Raw genomic sequence first — 20506 nt, 5'->3', positions numbered from 1 at the left:
GTCGGGCCTCCGACCCGGAACCTCATCGGCGCTCGGAGCCGCACGGGAAGCGGATCTGCTGCCGGCTCACGGGGGAGGGAAGCTGGGCGGAGCCCCGGAGGAGAGCGAGAGAGGAACCCCGGGGTGGGGCAGGGGGGAGGGCGATGCGCATCTTACTCCCCGGAGGAAGAGACCCCTTTCAAGGCTGCGCGGCGGTAAGGGAAAGCGAGGCTTGCCCCCCCCCCCACACAAAAAAAGTCGTCGACGCTCCACAATTCGGAGTCGGCGGCGTCTCCTTCTTCCCCCGCGCCTATGTACTGTAATTCTCTCTGCCTCAGATTCGTCCGCTCTCAGAAAACGACAGCACTGCTTTGGAATCAAGTCCCCTCGCCTGCGAGGAATCTTGAGAGCCACCGGCTGCGTTCCGTGGTAAAGGACCCCTGCTGCACCGGGGCCAGGTTGCAGGTGAGGGACTGCCTGTGGGAATGCTCTCCTGCGGGAGGAAACAAAATGCTTCTTGCACATAGGAAAGCAGCCCGCCCAGGATGAAAAGCTGGACTGGACCCTGATACTCAGGAAGTCTTTATTTTTTATTGTTGTTCTTTTCTTAGGTTGAGCTATTTATTCAAATATGGGAACCCACACCCGCAGCAGCCTTAAAGTGGTACCGTCGAAGCAAAGTTGATCTACTTGGGAGTCTAAAGGACAGGGAAATTAGGGTTTATTGGGCAGTTTAACAGATTGGGAGATTTATTGCACTATAATTTTTTGTGGGTTAGAGCTATAGTCTGTGGAAGCTTATGGCGCAACAAATCTTTTAATGTACCACAATACCCATTTATTTATTTTGCTGCAGCAGTTTAACAGGGGTGTCAGTCTGCAAATCTTTTGCCATTGGAGTCTGATGAATGCAATAATATCATTCACTTAAAAACAAACATGCACAGGTTGGTGGCACTTACTCAGCCGTTACCAGTCTGTCCAACTCATAACTGAGGAAGTTAAATGGTTCTTGACAATGTATGGCTTCCATTGGCATCAGAATTATTATTATTTTGGGAACTTTTTAATGTTTGATGTTTTACTGTGTTTTTATATGTGCTGTAAGCTGCCCAGAGTAGCTGGGGAAACCCAGCCAGATGGGGTGCGGTATAAAAAATAAAATTATTATCTATAATTATTATTATTCCAAAGTAATGATTCTGAACATGGGACCAGGACTGGCATTATTTCACAGAGCAGTTCTGAATATCAGACATATGTTGTATTCACTATTAAGGTGATAAAAGGATTAGATTTGATTATATTTTTAGCACATTCTTACTAATGGAGTGACATGAAATCAAGGAATGGTAATTATCTCAGAATAATTAACATATAGGGTATGGCCAGATATGTATGTATGTGGGAATCTGGGTTGGACCTATGCATTTGTTTTTCTCAGGGCCGGTCCTACCATTAGGCAGAACAAGGTGACTGCCTTAGGTGGCAGGTGCTGGGACATAAGTGGGTGGGCACTCTTTTAGCTGTTTTCCCTTACCCATTCCACATTTCCTTCTGTTGGAGGACAGAGCTGTGCATGTTGCACTGGCTATTCTAGCCTTCCTAAACTAGCCTGCTACTAAGTGCTGTAGAAGATGCTATCCATGTTGAAGCAACAATCAACTGGCAGTTCAGTCTGCTTCTGTATATGGAACAGGAAGGAGGCAGCATCTTGTCCTTTGCCCATGAGCACAGAATGTCATAGGCCAACCCCAAACAATACATTTTCAATGCTGCCTCTCCCATAAGATCCTTGCTCCTGCAATAGGATTCATTTTGCTGACTTTCCCAGTCCTTAATCCTCCTTTATTACTAATCTCATAAAGACCCAGAAGGTGAATTAGGGATATGTTTGGATTATCTATGGGCTCCGGGGCAGCTGCTTGGTTTTGCCAAGTGGCTAGTGGTGACTGTGCCCAAAGTTTCTCTGTTTAGGATTAATGCTCAGTTTAAATGGGCTGTGGGTTGAACTGTTTGTCACCATACAATCTTTACAAATTTCACGCTTCTAATATTTAAGCAGTGGCTTCATTATAAATTATTTTGAATTTTCAGAACAGTCCTCAAAATGCTCAAAGCAAAATGAAGATTTCCTTTCTTTATTCAGGGAGGATAGAGAGGGAGAGAAAGAAAATTACTAGCATACTTTAAATTGGGGAAAACATCTGTGGCAGTTGTTTCCTTTAAAAAAAACTTGTTTTCTCAGATAAAATCTTTGGTTTCTGATTATTTTTTCACTAAAATAGATATATTAACAAACCATGGGCAACCCAGAGGTAATAACTGAAGCATACGTAGCTGTAATCCGTCCAAAGAACGCTGCAAGCCTGAATTCTCGTGAATATCGTGCTAAATCATATGAGGTAAAATCATTATTATTTGTTAGGAGGTGTTGAAAATGCATTAAATGGGAGGGTTTTTTATTGTAGGAAATTGTTGTTTTTAAAATTTGTATACTGCCCTTCATCCAAGGATCACAGGGTGGCTCACAACATAAAAATAAAAACACAAAATGCATAATTGAAACAAAACAGTAACCCTTCTCCCATGAATACATTTAAAAGAACGTATAAATTAAGGTGTAGCATCAGTGAGAATAACATCCTAGTCCTAGGTACAGACAGAAACTCAGGAAGTAATCTGACGTTAGTGATTGAATTTCCTATAGTAACGTATCTTCTGCGTAAGAAAATAGTTCCTCATAGCCCCATTTCATCATTTCACTTTTGCCTTTTAATGCCATCATATGATAGGTGCAGGGTGATTCTGTCACCATGTAAGTTGCTATTAAATATTTCTCAATTGTTACAATAACCACAATGTACAGCTAGATCATACTGCTGCTTAATATCTCAGAGATACTCCTCAGAATATTGTGGGGAAGTGATGCAGTTACAAAACACCCTAACAGAAGGATGTGTAGTAATATTGCTTAAATTCTATTTTGTTGTTATGTGTTTAGCCAAGCTAGCAAATTTTTTACCAATAAAAGATTATCACAGAGCAAATTATGTGGCATTCACACAGTCAACATTCATGTTATGCTCAACAGAGTTATAGTTAACTGAGTTTGTTGATCCAGGCAACATAACAAACCACAGTTAACTAACCACAAAAGCAAAAGCTTGCAAACATCTCTGCCCCAGCTGCATAGGAGAAGGGGAGAGGGGGAAGCACACAAGGTGAAAGCTTGCCACAGCACATTTAAGATAATCAACTAGTCTAGAGTAAATGTCTTGAAATACGCAGAGCAAATCTCCTTTCTCCCAGTTCTCTTTCAACATTAAGAAGGTATGGGCTTATTTTACAGAATAATTTCATTCAATTCCTCATATTTTGAATTTTCACCAGTCTCTCTTAATGCTTTATTTATTAAATAGCCATTCAATGAATGCAATAGCATGTTAATCGTGATTGTGAACATTTTCATTTTGTACAGAGGGATTTTGAAATTCAAAAGCTTAAGCAAATGCATGAATTTGCATCAGAATAAGTATTGACTTAATAATACAAAAAACAAAATTATGTTATTGAAATGCATGTGGTCAAAGAATAATGAAATAATACTGTATTTCCAAAATAAAGGTAAAGGTAAAGGTCCAGTCATAGCCGACTCTGGAGTTGCGGCACTCATCTCGCTTTATTGGCGTACAGCTTCCGGGTCATGTGGCCAGTATGACTAAGCTGCTTCTGGCGAACCAGAGCAGTGCACAGAAATGCCGTTTACCTTCCCGCCGGAGCGGTACCTATTTATCCCTTTTTATTTCCAAAATAGCAGCAGGTAATTCTGTGGTACATCCATAAAGGATCTTGTTTGGAGACACAATTTAAATACTGTACAGATTTTTTTTAAGATTCCTGATATTTCTTTTTATTCAGGAAATTCAATGCAGAAATGGACCTTACAGTATTTTGAATACAAAAAAAATAAAAATGCATCATGAGCCTAAACATTTTTTTTACCATTATCTACATCTCATCATCTACCAAACTGCGGGAGGCGGTGGAAGACAGGGGTGCCTGGCGTGCTCTGGTCCATGGGGTCACGAAGAGTCGGACACGACTAAACGACTAAACAACAACAACATCTCATGGCATTGCCTAAAAAGTAAAGCTTGCACATTGGTATATCTCATTCTAAGTATACGAGTGCAAGGGCAGCCTCTGTTTAGACAGTGCTATTATTCTTTCAAAATACAGATCTTTGTATTAACTAATGTTTACCTTGATTTTCATCAGATTTTGTTGCTTGAAGTTCCCATCGAAGGACACAAGAAAAAAAGAAGAAAAATGTTGTTGGAAACTAAAATTCAGGGAGGTGGCGATATATCCCAAAAGATCTTGGATTATATACTAGAAACCACCAAACCAATTTCACCAGGAAATCAAGGTATTAAAGGTAAGGATGGCTGTTTCTGCTTTCTAAAATAAATAACCAGGTCAGTCTCCCTAATCCCATTTATTTTCTGCTTGATAACCAATGACAGTCAGTATAGCTAAAACAACAATCTTCATTATTCTGCATAATGCTTGTCATAATATGAAGATTTTTACTTATTTTTCGAAGTTAATAAAGTTCTTATCCAGCTAAAGGAGAGGTTCTGAAAGAAGAGCTCTGGTATTGGAAAAGCCTGCTCCTTGTCTATGCCAATCTATTCTTAGAAAGAAGAGAAAGTTGGAGCAAGCACTCATTTGAAGTCTCCCCAATATGGGGAGACAGGTACAGAAAAGGGTGCTTACTCAGTCAACTGGAGCCTAGGTCATTTAAAAGTTAAAATCACTACTTCATACTGTGCCTTGAAACTAACTGGGTGTCACTGCAGTTGTTATATTCCAGGTGTAATGAGCTCCCTCCAGTTCCCTCCTCTTAGGGCTTATCCACACTTACCTTTAACCAACTCTTTCCAGGCAGAGATCCACACTTTAATGCTTGCTCCATGTCCGAGTGTGGTTCCCCTTGCCTCAAAACCCACTATTTTAAAGCTGAATTGGAGCAAATGTCAGTTCGGGTTTTCCACAGATTGATGCTTGCTGCAATTCAGCTTGAAAGAGTCGGTTTTTGCAGGACAAATTCTGAAGCAAAAAAAAAAACCAGGGTGCTCAAACATGGAGCTTTAAATCACACCTGGAAAGAGCAGAAGAAAACTTAATCAAATGGGTGGCTGCACTAATTGAAGCTTCTAAGCCGTCTTCAAAGGCAGCCCCATATAGAGTGTGCTGTTGTAGCCTAACAATTAACAAAGGGTTAAAACCAATGTTAGTTGTACTCATAGTGCACCTATGGGAATAGAATTCAATGCATCACTCAGTGGAATATGTGTGCAGGAAGCTAAGTCATCTCAAGCAGTGGGACTTTCCCTCCCTCCCTCTCCCCCCCCCCAACCTTCTAAACCTGTTCTGGGGTTTTCTCCAACCCTCCAGAGCAGATTTTAGGTCCATGGGGGGGGGGGGGAGTAAGTCCCATGCATGCAACAGTTTAGTTGAATCCTGCCTATTAAAATGAATGAGCATGGCTAACTTAGGTCCATTTAATTTCAATGAGTCTTATACTGAGTATAATTTAGTTGGATCAGCCCACTAAATGGATCACAGTCGCCTGGCTATTATGCCAGCAATGCCAGGTCTTGATTGATAACAGCCAAAACTAGTGAACGTTAATCTTGGTCACAGCAACAGCTTGAGATTTCAGGAGAATTGCCAGGGCTGATAGTACCCCAGTGCGTGCTGTCAAGAAAGACAGTTGCGAAACAGGAGGATAATTTCAGCCATTTAATTAAAGGATTATTATTGTATACAGGAAAACGAGTTCTGTTAATGAAGACTTTCCCTCTTGATGGCGAGAAGGCAGGCAAGGATGCATCCCTTTTTGTTGTACCAACAGTAGTCAAAGGTAAAAATTAAAATGTTAACATTAAAGCTGCACATAATTAGCAAATGTTAATATCATTTCCTTTAAAATGTACGTGAATCGCACAATCCTACGATTTCACACCAACCAGTTCCACTCAGGGCTACGCTTGAATGCATTTAAGAAATGGAACTTCTTTTTCAAAATGAAAGGGGGAAAACATTTTATTTATGAGGATGAGAGAGGATAATTAGTTGAGGAGCGGGAAAGGGAGAGAAAGGATTGTGGCAAGCTGCATCAGGCACTGGTGTTTGTCAGGCCTCGGAGTTGCTTACTGCTGATTAAATCACAAATTATATTCAGTCTGTGCCCATCAGTGCAATCCTATGCATGTATTCACAGATGCAAGCGTCATTGAATTCAGTGGGGATTACTCTCAGGTAAGTGGGAATAGAATTGAGGCCGTAATGCTCTTGGAACATCATTCAACAAGGTTACACTGCAACTTATATTGGGAGAAAAATGCATTTTTCCAGAAACAAAATAATGTACTTTGATGAATGTAATAATGAGATGTCCATGCAGCCTTGGGAATTTAATTTGTGGGGCATAGGAGTATAAGAACAAAATGTAATGTTACCAGGCCAGAATTGCGTAATAGAATAAACGAGATTTGTTCAGCCTTTTTGTTTAAAAAAGTATCTTCTCCTTTGTAGATAATACAAAATATGCCTACAGTCCTGGATGTCCAGTTTTCTACTGCTTACAAGACATCATGAGGGTCTGCAGTGAATCCAGTACTCACTTTGCTACAGTAACAGCTAGAATGTTAATTTACTTGGATAAGTAAGACATTTTTAACAGAACTCCTTGAGTCTATAAAAAGAAAATGACACTAAATAATTAAATATTTTAAAGTATTCTTAACATTTTACATACCATAATATTTCAAGACAGATCATGTTTTACTTTTTTAAAAAAAGTTGCAGGTCCTAAGCACTTGTTCTTAAGTGTTTGTATCAGTGTATCTCTCTAACGGCTTACTTACTATGGGTATGTGTTTATGTTATGCTGTGCTAATTATTTGCTAATCTTCAATAAAAGCAACAATGCTAAAAAGTTTTTGCCCGTTGTGTTCTGCAGGTGGTTAGAAGAGCGGCATTCACAGTCCCATTCAATCCCTGCTTTATTCAGACCATCTCCCTTGGAGCGGATTAAAACAAATGTTACAAACCCTGCATATGCTGTTGAACCTGGGCAGACAGAGAGCTCACTTCATATGGGATACACAGCATTGGAAATCAAGAGTAAAATGCTGGCACTTGAGAAGGCAGACATGTGCATCTACAACCCTTTATTTGGCTCAGATCTTCAGTATACCAATAGGGTAAGTAAGAGGAGATCATTATTAATTGACTGTATATACTTGAGTATAAGCCGACCCAAATATAAGCTGAGGCACCTAATTTTAGCACAAAAAAACTGGGAAAACTTATTGACTCGTGTATAAGCCGGTTCACCACACCACAAACCTGGTGGTGGCGGCAGCGGAGGAAGAAGAACAAGCAGCCCGAAAGGGCTCCTTTCGGGCTGCTCGTCCCTCCGCCGCTGCCGCCCACCTCGAGTATGTTCTGAAAAATGTTCTGAAAAAGTTGGCTTATACTCGAGTATATACGGTAAGAGGGTTAGATTTTTAATGCTCATTAGGGTGTAATTTGAGCCTTTTTCTTCTTTATTATATGGTATTTCCAGGTCGACAAAGTGGTTATAAATCCATACTTTGGACTCGGAGCCCCAGACTATTCAAAAATACAAATTCCAAAACGTGAAAAGTGGCAACGCAGCATGAGCAGTGTCATGGAAGACAAGTACTGTGTTATTTTTATTCATTTGCATTTATTTATAAAAGAATTGTCCCCTGAAGTCCAAACCCTTATTTATTTATTTAAAAACTGTATAGGCATTATTGCTTCCAGAGTGGATCAGGGCAATCCTAAATATGTTTACTCATAAGTAAGTCACATTATGTTCAGTAGAGTATACTCCTTCGTAAGTTTGCATCAGTTCTATTTTTTAAGTAATAATTTTTATTAAGCTTTGAGTTTTACATTTCAAAATAAAACATTTTGCAAACTTTAAAATATCCAGTGACTTCCCTTCTTATCCTTCCATGGTTCATTTTACATATACATTCCTACAACCATTCAAATCAGTTTTCCACCCAAAAAAATTATTTACCCTGTTGAACTTATCTTAGTGCTGCCAGTGTTTTCAGCTGTATAAAGTTATTTTCCATATATTCAATAAATGCTTTCCACTCTTCATTAAATATATGTTCTTCTTGCTCTCTTATTCTATGTGTTTAATCTGCAAGTTCCGCATATTCTTTCAGCTTAAGTTGCCAATCCTCTTTAGTTAGACTTTCCATTTTTGGGCTAACAAAACATGGGCGGCAGTTGTTGCATACATAAATAACCTTTTCTGACACCTAGGAATTTTTCTGGGGGTACACAGGGGTACACATATCCCTAAACATTTTGTGAATCTTTGTACTTTTGTCCATTTACTGTATTTATTTTCCCCAGTTTGAACTATAAAATGGTGATTTTCCTGAGTTAAAATGAGAGTACACCTAAACATTTTTTTAGGGGGGGAAAGCAATGATCTGGGTTATTTCCAACAAAGTAGTTTTAAACATTTTTTTCCAATTCATTATAAATTATTTCCGCATCTAGAAATATTAGTGCAGCCTGTTTTTCATTTCTTACTTCCAAGTACTCTATTAAATTAAATACATTTCTTATATTCTCTTTCATTTGTCGGTCTGGTAAAAACCTGGCCTGGTATCTGTGGACTGACTCAGTCAATGTCCTTTTCAATCTATTAGCCAATATTGTAGCAAATAGTTTGTAGTTGTAATTCAATAATGAAATAGGTCTGTAATTTTTGGTCTTTTTTAAGTTGCTGTCTTGTTTGGGGATTAAAGTAATGAATGCATGTCTCCGTGAAGCTGGAACTACTCCCATCACCAAAAATCTGTTAATGGTGTCCTTAAGTGGTTCTATAAGTGCATCCTGAAACTTTATAATAAACTGCAGTAAGTCCATCTGGCCCTGGTGTTTTCCCCATTTTCATTTGGTTTATTGCCATTTGCAGTTCCGATGCCGAGGTGGGCGCATTCAGAATTTGCCAATTTTTATTAGATACTTGGGGTATGTAACAGTCACTCAAAGTAAGTTTGCATAAGTTCTGTAATGATCTCAGGTCCCTTGCTGGAGAGGATAGTGGCAACGACCACAGTCAAAGCTATGAGCAGCCTTTTAACTTCCCCTCAAAGTGTGTTGGCTCTTAAAAGTGAAATATCCCATCAGTGTACTAAGACTGTAAAGTAGAAATAGGTTTTAAATGCAGCCCCACCCCCACCCCACATTGCATTAGTGGGAGGAAAACCAACTCCTTTACTGCCTCGTGCCTTTTCTCTTTAGATCAAAGCAACAGGATGCTTTCGATGAAGCAGTTCTATAACATGACTGAAATATATCTCAATTCCCTCCCCACCCCACAGAGAACGTCAGTGGGTTGATGATTTCCCTCTTCATCGCAGTGCTTGTGAAGGAGATTCTGAGTTATTGAGTCAACTTCTCAATGAAAACTTTTCAGTCAACCAGCTGGACAGTGATCATTGGGCACCCATCCATTACGCATGCTGGTGAGCAGAGTACTCTTGCATTGAAGTCCAAAACAGGGAATTGTTCATAATTAAAACCATCTGTTTGTGTCTTCATGCTTATGTGTGTGTCTGTGTGTTCAAGCTTTTGTCATGCTCAAACGTAGCTGAGAAATAGAAGGCAGCTATGTGGGTGAAGGGTGTGGCTCCGCAGCTGAGGATTTGCTCACTTCTCTGTGTCTCTGAGCTTTAGAGGGCAAAGTAAAGCATCTGTAGTCTAGCACAGACTTGGGAAAGGGCAAAATGTGAAGCTCACTGCAGATGCTAGGATCATAGGACCCCCACTGAAATGAATTGCAGTTATTTTTTTCAGATGTAACTGAACGGCTGCCATTTACCCCATGTAGATTAATCAGGCTGAACTTGAGGAAACTTTATGGTGGGAACAAAGCCACTCTCCATTTCCTATAGTGGAAGGCCTAGATTCCACTGAAACTCATGGAAAAGCGCAGTTTGATGTATCACTGTCCCTCAGAAGTCTTCCCTGCATGCACATAGACTGCCCCCATCAAAAAGATGGGCATTTTGCTAATTTCTAATAATTATTGCACATTAGTTGCCCAGCTTGCATGTAATGTTAAGCCAAACCATGGTTTAGCATAAACGAGTGAAGGCTGAGACTGTCACATTCTCCCCCCAGGCCTGCCACTGTTGGACTACCCACGGCTAAGCTATTGTTTGGCTTAGTATTATGTCCAAACCCAGGGTTGTTTGTTTCTCCTAGATGAACTGCAGCCAGAACACACCTTGGTTATAACTTGTGGTTTAGTAGGAGCAGGAGAAACCACAAGTCCAGATTCAGACATAAGCTAAACCATACCTTAGCTGCAGATTCAGGTATATGCCAAACCATAACTTAGTTGCAGGTAGTGCTACAGCAGCAAGACCAGGGAAGGAGCAAAGTGGCCCCGTTTCTTCTTCTGAGTACCCATGTTTGTTCATTTGTGCTAAGCTATGGCTTTTGGCTTAGTATTGGGTGCAAATTGGGTCAGTGTGAAAGTGGGTTCTGGCAGCTCAAAGGTAACCCAGACTTCGTGGTAACTTTGCATATGCTATAGAAACTGGCAATCCAGTTAAGTGGCTAGGGCCAGCTTTAATGAAAAGCACCACTGCTGTAAGAGAGGCTTTCTGCAAAAAATGTACTTAGCAGTTGCTAATTTAAAAATGGATGTAAATTTTTTTTGGGGGGGGAACCCTCATATATTCTTAGATTATTTGAAAAAAATTGAATTGAATTATTTATTTTAGAATAGTAACTTCTCCCACAACTAAGTGAATTTCATTAAATTGCAAACACTAATTATTTTTGTGGGGCATGAATTCATTCCAGAATGCTGGTAGTGTTTCAGACACTTAGACTGAACTAAAATAATTAACAAGTAAGTGCAGTTTCTTACATGTGTCTTTGGAAGCATTTCATAGACCATATGCAAGCTTACCTTTATTTGTATTTGTTCTCTCTGTAGGTATGGTAAAGTTGAAGCTACTCGAATGTTGTTAGAGAAAGGAAAATGCAATCCAAACTTGCTCAATGGACAGCTCAGCTCGCCTCTTCACTTTGCTGCTGGGGGTGGGCATGCCGAAATTGTACAGATTCTCCTAAACCATCCAGAAATTGATAGAGTAAGGTGTATTTGTAATTTCAATCATGGTTTCTTATACAATTAAATTCTGCTTTTGAACAGTGGCTCATACTTCCATTTGCAAAAGAATAAAAACAATTAAGATGTTTCTTGAAGTCAGTCCAAGGAATGACAGTATTGTGGAGCAGGAAACACAACAGTAAATACTTCAGAGAAGTAATTCCTATTGCAAAGAAGTAATTCCTATCATTGCAGTTTGTGCTAGGAAGAATTGGCACCATGGTCAGCACTTTGAACAGTACCCTGAAAATGTTTAAGACAAGTGGTGCTCTCTAATTTAGAGCATTGAACACCCCACAGAACACTGCATCTGGAAGTGCTTTTAAACCTTCATTTCCTAATCATGGGCATGATTATGTTATTTGGTGGTAGGATGGGAAAACACAGTTCAGAAGTGAAGTCATGCCAGCTGATAAGTGAAGGGTACTTTCCAAGAAGGGGGTGGTGGATGTTGCAGCCTTAACTTGAGGGGCTGTAGCTTAATTGTGGAGCACACGATTTGCATGCAGAAGGTCCCAGGGTTTTTGAAAGCCTTTGAAAGAAAGGCTTGTGTCTGAAACACTGGATGGCCCCTGCCAATCATTGTGTAAGCAGTGCTGAGCCAGGTGGACCAGTGGCCTAACACAGCATAAGACAGGTTGCTATGTTGCATTTAGAAAGCTGTGTTTTTAATCTTGTATTGTTTCTGTTTGTAGCACATCACTGATCAACAAGGAAGAACCCCACTGAATGTCTGTGAAGAGAACAAACAAAATGAGTGGGCAAAAACCGCTAACTTGCTGAAAGAGGCTGCAAACAAACAAGTATGCAATGACCTTTCAGATTTTAGAAAAGGTCCTTAAAAGCAAAAGGAAGTGTTTACTGGTTATTGTATTTGTTAAAAACCAATGTATATATATTAATAAAAAGCAAATGGAAGCATTAATCCAGGAGCAGTCGGTGTGGTGGGGCAGTGCCATAGATAGACGCATTCCTGATAGATGCATCCTTTACCATGATGGGGCAGGACAGTGGTGAGGTTGAGGCTGTATGGGTATAGTGGCAGGGGCAAGCTTTGCTAGCTTTGCTTTGACCTCATCGCCAACCTGCACAGCATAATCCCTCTGCAACTTACATTTATATCATATGTAGTGACATGGTGTTATGGCAAGCCCATAAACATAAGATGCTGCTGAGTAGAATTTATTATTTCCATTTTAACCCAATTTGTTAACAGCACAGACCTTCTCAAATATTTTCTTCCCAGAGTTATTTAATGGACTTTCTATAATGAATAAATTCTTGTGCAGCAGAACAACTTGCAATAGTGCAAGTCTCGAAATTCCAGTTCAGCATGCCATTTGAATGAGCTCCCCTATGTCATCTGTGCTGCAATGGGCCTCGGAAGCAGAGCTTGACACAAGGGACCTCTGACCCCTTCTCCTGAGCTTGTACCTGGAGAAGTGGATCATCCTTGACCATGTGTCTCATTTCAGGGATGCTTAGACACCAATATTTCCCCTTTTTCCACTGGAGGGGGCAAGGTACTGGCACCCACAAATTGTGGCTTGCTACCAGGACCAGGCAAGGTTTCAGTATTTCCTGTTTTCATTTATTTCCTCTAGTATGAGAAGGTACGAATTTATCGAATGGATGGGTCATACCGCTCTGTGGAGTTGAAACATGGAAACAACACCACTGTGCAAGAGATAATGGAAGGAATGCGTCTTTCTCAAGAGACACAACAGTATTTCACTATCTGGATCTGTTCTGAAAATCTTAGTAAGTAATTGGTATCTTGATGACATCTGGTGTGGGGTGGATGGGGAAGAACAGTCTTTCAGGCAAAAAATAGGGGCCCTTCCAGGCCTAATTTGGCCCATGCGCCGGAGGTTGCCCATCCTCTCTCCCTAGCAGCCACCCTCCTCATTTGAAGCAGGATCTCTGGAGAGGTTCTGAAGAAAGCAGTCTTTCACGTGACCTGCTCCCAAGCCTTTAAGAGCTTCAAAGTTTACAAACAGAACTTTAAATTGGATCCAGAAACTCAAGTGGGAGCCTGTGCAGCTGACAAAGCAGTGGCATAACATGATCAAAACTTCCAGTCATAGTTAATAATCTTGCAGCCCAACTTTTGGACCAGCTGTAGTTTCAAAACTACTTTTAAAGACAGATCCAAGTATAATGCATTATAATAGTTTAAATAGTTCACCTGAACACCAGTAGCAAACTATGTCTCTAGCTCCGATTGTAGATGGTATATTAGCTGAAGCTGACAAAAAGGACTGAGCTCTTCGTGTTTCTGTCTTTTCTGACAAAAAGCTGACTTTTGCACTTTTTGTTAAGTGCATCCATTTTTCTAGGACACTGGTAACTGGTGTAGACCACATTGCATTTGCATGGTTGGGAAAGATGCTGACAGTACCATGCATATTCAGTTGACTTGTTGTTTTATGTGCTTCATAAATACAGTGGAACCTCGGGTTGTGAACGTGATCCGTGCGGGAGGCACGTTTGCAACCCGCAGCGCTGTGTCTGCGCACGCGTGGGTCATGATTCAGCGCTTCTGCGCGAGCACAGAAACCTGGAAGTAACCCGTTCCGGTACTTCCGGGTTCGGCGCAGTGCGCAGCCTGAAATCGTGTAACCTGAAGCATCTGTAACCCAGGGTACCACTGTAACAAGAGACATCCCAAAGCAATACAATACAATAAAGACACATGCAGAGCAATCACACGTATAAAAACGTGTGTGCGTGCCATTCAAGTCCAGTACAAATATCAACTGCAGGGGGAATCCATGTAAGATTGTTGAAAGAACTTCAACAGTTGCCAAAGGACAATAGGAAATATCTAACATTGCTATTTATGACATTTTGCTTTTATAATCCTGCCTTCTTTCAAAACATACTCGGTACTGTACAGCATTCACACATACTTGATACGCACACTGAGACATTGTCTTGTTTGCATTTATTTAAATTAAAGAGCTTTTGTTGTATAGATCTCCAGCTGAAACCGTATCACAAGCCTCTGCAGCATGTTCGCGACTGGACGGAAATACTCACTGAACTGACAAATTTGGATCCTCAAAGGGAGACCCCACAGCTTTTCCTGAGGAGGGATGTAAGACTTCCTTTAGAGCTTGAAAAAAAGGTTGGCTTTTTATGTTCTGCTATATCAATTTCAGGATCAACGTCTGAATCTCTAGACAGAGTCCAGTATAATGATTTCACTTAGTTTGTTCTTCTGAATTCTCCAGATAATACAGCTTGGCCAAGGGAAGCCAACGTGATGCTCTTCATATTTTGCTGGACTACAAATCCCATCATCCCCAACTGCTGACCATGCTGGCTGGGAGTGATGGGATCTGTAGTCCCAACAGCATCTGAAGGCTATTTATGATAAATAAGAGTGGCTGGGGAAACCCAGCCAGATGGGCAGGTTGTTGTTGTTGTTAAGTGGGCGGCTAGATCTAAGCTGTGATGTAGCATTTTTAATGTTCAAGTTTTTAAACATTATTTTAAATTTATTTTGTTTTAAATAACCGACTTGATCTTAAAATTTAAATAACTACATTAATTGCTTTGCTACTGAGCAAATAAGAACTAATGATGTTTAAAAATTTAATATAGACACATTTTATTTTCTATGCTATAGATTGAGGATCCACTGGCTATTCTTATCCTATTTGATGAGGCCAGGTACAATTTATTAAAGGGTTTCTATACGTCACCTGATGCCAAGCTGATAACACTTGCAAGTCTGCTGCTGCAAATAGTCTATGGAAATTATGAAAGCAAAAAGCACAAGCAAGGCTTCCTAAAGTGAGTGGATTTTAAAATATTGATATGCTTTTTGTTTTAAAATGAAGATATTCAAATAAGAGAGTCTAAAAGACTACTTCATGATTGGAGATGTTGGCTGATTCTGGGCTCCCTCGCTTCTACATAGATAACCAATACAGTTAAAGGTGACTTAACCAATCACCTGAGCAGCAAGATGGATCATCAGAATGCTATAATGTGCATTATAGCCTATTTGCATGCATGAACTGTTGATAAAAGGGCAAACAGATTTTGTTTTTTATCTGTTCAATATTATAAAAGTGGTTAAACGTGTTTGGTTTTTATTTACAGTGAAGAAAACTTAAAATCTATAGTGCCAATCACCAAATTAAAAAGCAAGGCACCTCACTGGACAAATCGAATACTTCATGAATACAAGGTACAATATTGAGCAACATGTCAGAAAACCTGAAAGTTTTCGTTTTATTCTCTGTTGTCCATTGTAAAGGCCTTTGGCTATATACAGTAAAATTGACTCTCACCATTAATAATTTAAAATGTCCTTTATTTTCTGGAAATGTTAGGGCAACAAAAATAAAATGCCAACCAAGAGGTCTAATGGCTAATTTTTGAGTCATTGCTATCAGTGACCAGCTTTGCGTGCCACATTAAACTATTGTTAAAATAAGCTCTGGTGTAATATGAATCCATTGCTTCCTCTCCACTGGTAATATGCTGCTGAGGAACTGAGCTATGGTTTGGCATAGCACTATGTTTGAACCTGGGCTAGGGTTTGTTTCTGTCCAAACAAACTAAGGGGTACTGGATTATTTTGGAGAATCAAACCATGAACCCAGGTTTAGCAAAAATGCTAAATGAATTTTAACTTCCTGATCACCCCTGCCCCCACAAAAAAAAAAAAATTCTTATTGAAGTCAACAGCATGGTTATGAATTTCTTTCCATCTTGTATGTATTCATATGTAATCATATCAAAGTATCCTTAAGCAAAGTATTTCTGTCATTTCACCCTGTGCAAAGAATCTGGATCCAAATACAATGGAACCTTGGGTTACGGACATAATCCGTGGCGGAGGCACGTCCGCAACCCGCAGCGTTCGCATCCTGAAGCGCCGCACCTGCGCAGGCGATTTAGCGCTTCTGCGCAGGTGCGAGCGGCGAAACCCGGAAGTAACCTGTTCCAGTACAGTGGTACCTTGGGTTACATGCGCTTCAGGTTACATATGCTTCAGGTTACAGACTCCGCTAACCCAGAAATATTACCTCAGGTTAAGAACTTTGCTTCAGGATGAGAACAGAAATTGTGCTCAAGCAGCGCGGCGGCGGCAGAAGGCCCCATTAGCTAAAGTGGTGCTTCAGGTTAAGAACAGTTCCAGGTTAAGAACGGACCTCCAGAACGATTTGAGTACTTAACCCGAGGTACCACTGTACTTCCGGGTTTCCCGCGGTCCGCAACCAAAAAACACGTAACCTGAAGCGTCCGTAACATGAGGTATGACTTCGGAAGTTAAAATCTCAACTTTTGTGGGTATGTCAACTTGTATTTGCAGAATCTCAGTACCAGTGAAGGCGTTAGTAAAGAGATGCATCACCTGCAGCGCATGTTTTTGCAGACCTGCTGGGAGATTCCAACCTATGGGGCTGCTTTTTTCACAGGACAAGTATTCACAAAAGCAAGCTCAAGCAATCATAAAGTCATCAGAGTGTATGTAGGTGTAAATGTCAAAGGATTGCACCTTCTCAATATGGAAACAAAGGTACAGTCTTTGTTTTTCAGTTTTGAGTCTTAACACTATCTGTGAACATAAAGCATAAAGTGTGCATATTTCATACAGCATATGTCAATAATATTGTTATTCTATTTAACATATTAGTATTTCATTTTTTTGTAATTCAGAACAGAATATGTCAGACAGTGAGCACATATGTAGCTTAGTGAGGAAAGCACTTTTATTTAGTGTCAAATTTATAGATAATGTTGGCTTTTCAGCTTGTTTCCTTTATATTGACAGGCATTGCTCATATCTTTAAGATATGGTTGCTTTATGTGGCAGCTGGGAGATGGAGACAGCTGTTTTCAAATACATAGTCTGGAAAACAAAATGAGCTTTATAGTCCATACCAAGCAGGTAAGCCAACTACTGATTTCACACATTCCTCACCTCCCCACCCCCCAATTTTTTTCCTGGTGCTGTGCATGCCTAACCATTACATTTTAGGACAGATATCAATTGCTGTTAGTTTTGGAGAGGGGACGCGGGTGGCACTGTGGTTTACACCACTTGAGCCTCTTGGGTTTGCCGATCAGAAGGTTGGCAGTTCAAATCCATGCAACGGGGTGAGCTCCCGTTGCTCTGTCCCAGCTTCTGCCAACCTAGCAGTTTGAAAGCATACCAGCACAAGTAGATAAATAGGTACTGCTGCGGCAGGAAGGTAAATGGCATTTCCATGCACTCTGGCACTCGTCACGTTCCTCTGTGTGCAGTAGCGGTTTAGTCATGCTGGCCACAAGACCCAGAAATCTGTCTGTGGACAAACGTTGGCTCCCTTAGCCTGAAAAGCAAGATGAGTGCCACACCCCATAGTCACCTTTGACTGGACTTAACTGTCCAGCGGTCCTTTATGTTTACTTAATACTGGAGAATAATACTGTTGATTGGACTAGCATTAGTAGTTCTGCACAATAGTTTGATTTAGGCAGATGAACAAGTAACACTACTCAGCTGTTAAAAAAATATTCAATGTCTGCCATAGAGCCCTAAAAATCTGTGCTTAGAACTAGTTTACACTCTTTATAGTCCACTGAGCATACATTTTCAACACTAACAAGCAGTTATCTCTATTCGAACCTGGTGCCCTTCAGGTGCCATGGGCTACAGCTTCCATCGTCCCAGGCCAGCAGGGGAGGATGGCAATTGTAGTCCAAAACATTGAGAGGGCACCAGGTTGGGGAAGGCTGATTTGACTAATATTCTATAAAAGCAGATTTCTGAACCAAAGTTATTCTTTCCACCTGCACTGTGGACTGAGGTTAAGGTTTTTCATCATATTTAAATGAAGGTTATACTATATTAAATTAAGATGAGATTCTGGTGTCTCCTATAAAAAGGGTAAAGGTCAAAGAGACATGAGTTCTTACACAAATAGTCAAAAGAATTCGCTAGATAGAACAGGGAGGTATCCCGAATTAGAAGGTGCACAGGTTGCACAAGCTGCTTCTGCCCAGTTTTTGGCAATTCCCCACTCCCATGATGCCCTAGGTTCCTTGACCTTCATGAGAGGTAATAATAGTAATAATCATGTTCTTATTTATACCCCACCCATCTGGCTGGGTTTCCCCAGCCACTCCCCAGGTTTCTCAAGAGGGTAAGTGGAGGGTGGAGATGCTGACAAATAAGCCTCCTCATACAAACAGACCTGCTCACAACATCGGATGCAGCCCAATAAAAATAATTACTTCCAGCTCTAAAAAGTAACATAAAACATGAAGTTCTGACTTTGCACTGAGCATTTAAGGCTGCAATTCCGAAAACGATCCTTTGAGTTCTTCTCACTGCAGCTCCCATGCCACATCCCAGGAAGTTTCCTATCCAGCAGGTTTTTTGGAATGCAGAGAACTGGCGTGGGGAAGAGGGGCAGGGATGCCCACTTGCACAAGTGGGCTTCCACTCACAAAGTACTAGATAGAATACGTCATATGACCCTGATTTGTTTTTTCTGTTTGCAGGCGGGACTTGTTGTAAAATTGCTGATGAAATTAAGCAGCCAGCTGGTTCCCAGTGAAAGAAGTAACTGAAATAAATGGAGAATGATTATGCAATTAGCCACATTAAGCACATTTTTTTGTTTCTGTAAATAAAAGCCTTGCATGTATATGAATTGTACAGGATGAAATATGCTCTCTATTGGACTTCATACAGGAGTTGATTTGTTTATTTGTAAAATAGAATATATCTGTTATTTTTATAATAATGTTGGGGGGTTTATTTTAAAAACCATAACATGCATCAAGAAAAAATGTGCATATAACCAACAGCAGTTGAAAACACAATAGGATGTAAGCCCCATTGGACACAATAGGACTTACTTCTGAGTAAACTTGCATAGGATTGCACTGTAAGTCTATACAGCCGTACCTTGGTTTTCGAACAGCTTAGTTTTTGAACATTTTGGCTCCCGAACGCCGCAAACCTGGAAGTGACTGCTCCGGTTTGCAAACTATTTTTGGAAGCCGAACGTCCGACGGAGCTTCCATAGCTTCTGATTGGCTGCAGGAGCTTTGTGCAGCCAATCAGAAGCCACGCTTTGGTTTTTGAACATTTTGGAATTTGAACGGACTTCCAGAATGGATTCCGTTCAACTTCCAAGGTACGACTGTATTCTTGTTTAAAATGGGCAATAAATAAGATTTTGCACCTCGGCTACCGAACAGAAGATTGCTTTGCAGGTTTTACTACATTATTCTGTCATGGCATGTGTGAACTATTGCAGTAGAGCATAATTGGAGGAATGTAGTGAAACTTGAAAAATAACATTTAGTAGTCAGCCTAGTAACAAGTGGCTATACTGTAATTAAACTCCCCAAAAGTAACAAGATCTGGGGACCTCTAAAGCAGCATTCAATCCAGTGCAAATAGCTGTAGCCAGAAGAGAAAGCCAGCAACTTCCCTAGCCTGATTTTTTAAAAAAGCCAACACAACAAAAAACTTTCTTTATTACCCCTTTGTTTAGAACCTAATTTCATTAAAAACAACATCTTATTATATATTTAGAATATTGCATGGAAAGAGTCAGGGGGTTAGATCTAGCTTGGTCAAACAGAGTCCATCCATTGAACTAAATGGACATGATTAACTCAAGTCCATTTATTTCAGTGTATCTTCTTTAAGCATAATTTAGTTAGCTGCACCGCAGGAAGAACTTCGTTGAATGAAATCTAAAGTATTGTGTACTTTGTTGCCATTTTATACTTATGAAATAATTGTTTTGCTAATTTATTGTTATGTTTATGAAGTACAGTTTTTTAAATAATATATTCTTTGTACAAAGACTTGTGAAAACTAGTGTGTGTTTTTTATTTAAAACGAAAAGAAAAAGTCTGATTGACTAAACCATTATTAGTGATAGTAGGCCTGTTCATTTCTATGCTTTTGTTAGTATTCATCTGGGCAATTTCCGACAAAACTAGTCTTTCATAAGAATCCTTCTGAGCCTGCCATTTTCATTCACGGCATTCCTATTTGTTTCATGCCTGAGTAAAATCTTTGGTTGTAATCGAAACAGAGTGGAGGGGCCATAGTTCTGTGGCACAGAACATATTTTCCTTTTTTTTAAAAAAAAAATAAATATTTATTCAAAGTTTTTTACATTTATCACCCAACACATATAATCCCATCCCCAACAATACACTAAACAGAAATAACAGAAATAACAGAAAAAAGACATACAAAAAAGAGGAAAAAAAGAAATTATAACATCAAATCCA

At 40.0% G+C, this 20506-nt stretch overlaps 1 protein-coding gene across 3 annotated transcripts; it reads left to right on the top strand.

The window, feature by feature from the left end:
* Nucleotides 1–78: 78 nt before the first annotated feature.
* KRIT1 (KRIT1 ankyrin repeat containing) lies at nucleotides 79–20071 on the top strand. Of its 3 annotated transcripts, XM_028750763.2 has the most exons (18): nucleotides 79–194; nucleotides 318–444; nucleotides 2268–2384; nucleotides 4261–4420; nucleotides 5819–5911; nucleotides 6586–6715; nucleotides 7013–7256; nucleotides 7622–7737; nucleotides 9435–9578; nucleotides 11063–11219; nucleotides 11935–12042; nucleotides 12844–13000; nucleotides 14218–14369; nucleotides 14874–15040; nucleotides 15353–15440; nucleotides 16572–16778; nucleotides 17034–17150; nucleotides 18749–20071. In XM_028750763.2, exons 3-18 carry the CDS (start codon nucleotides 2283–2285, stop codon nucleotides 18815–18817), a joined length of 2211 nt encoding a protein of 736 aa, XP_028606596.2. In that variant the 5' UTR covers nucleotides 79–194; nucleotides 318–444; nucleotides 2268–2282; the 3' UTR covers nucleotides 18818–20071. The 3 variants fall into 3 exon arrangements, with proteins under 3 accessions (XP_028606596.2, XP_077793059.1, XP_028606597.2); XM_077936933.1 differs by lacking the exons at nucleotides 79–194; nucleotides 318–444; nucleotides 2268–2384 and adding an exon at nucleotides 2433–4129; XM_028750764.2 differs by lacking the exons at nucleotides 79–194; nucleotides 318–444; nucleotides 2268–2384; nucleotides 4261–4420; nucleotides 6586–6715.
* The last annotated feature ends 435 nt before the right edge of the window (nucleotides 20072–20506 follow it).

Source organism: Podarcis muralis, chromosome 12 (genome assembly GCF_964188315.1).
Source record: "Podarcis muralis chromosome 12, rPodMur119.hap1.1, whole genome shotgun sequence".
NCBI lineage: Eukaryota > Metazoa > Chordata > Lepidosauria > Squamata > Lacertidae > Podarcis > Podarcis muralis.
This window is presented reverse-complemented; position numbering and strand designations above follow the sequence as displayed.

Excerpts from the sequence above, each read along its gene's own strand:
- KRIT1 (XM_028750763.2), top strand. The coding sequence starts at position 2,283 with ATGGGCAACCCAGAGGTAATAACTGAAGCATACGTAGCTGTAATCCGT. Across the intron at positions 11,220-11,934 it reads ACCATCCAGAAATTGATAGA|CACATCACTGATCAACAAGG; the intron begins GTAAGGTGTATT and ends TTCTGTTTGTAG. Across the intron at positions 15,441-16,571 it reads GAATACTTCATGAATACAAG|AATCTCAGTACCAGTGAAGG; the intron begins GTACAATATTGA and ends TTGTATTTGCAG.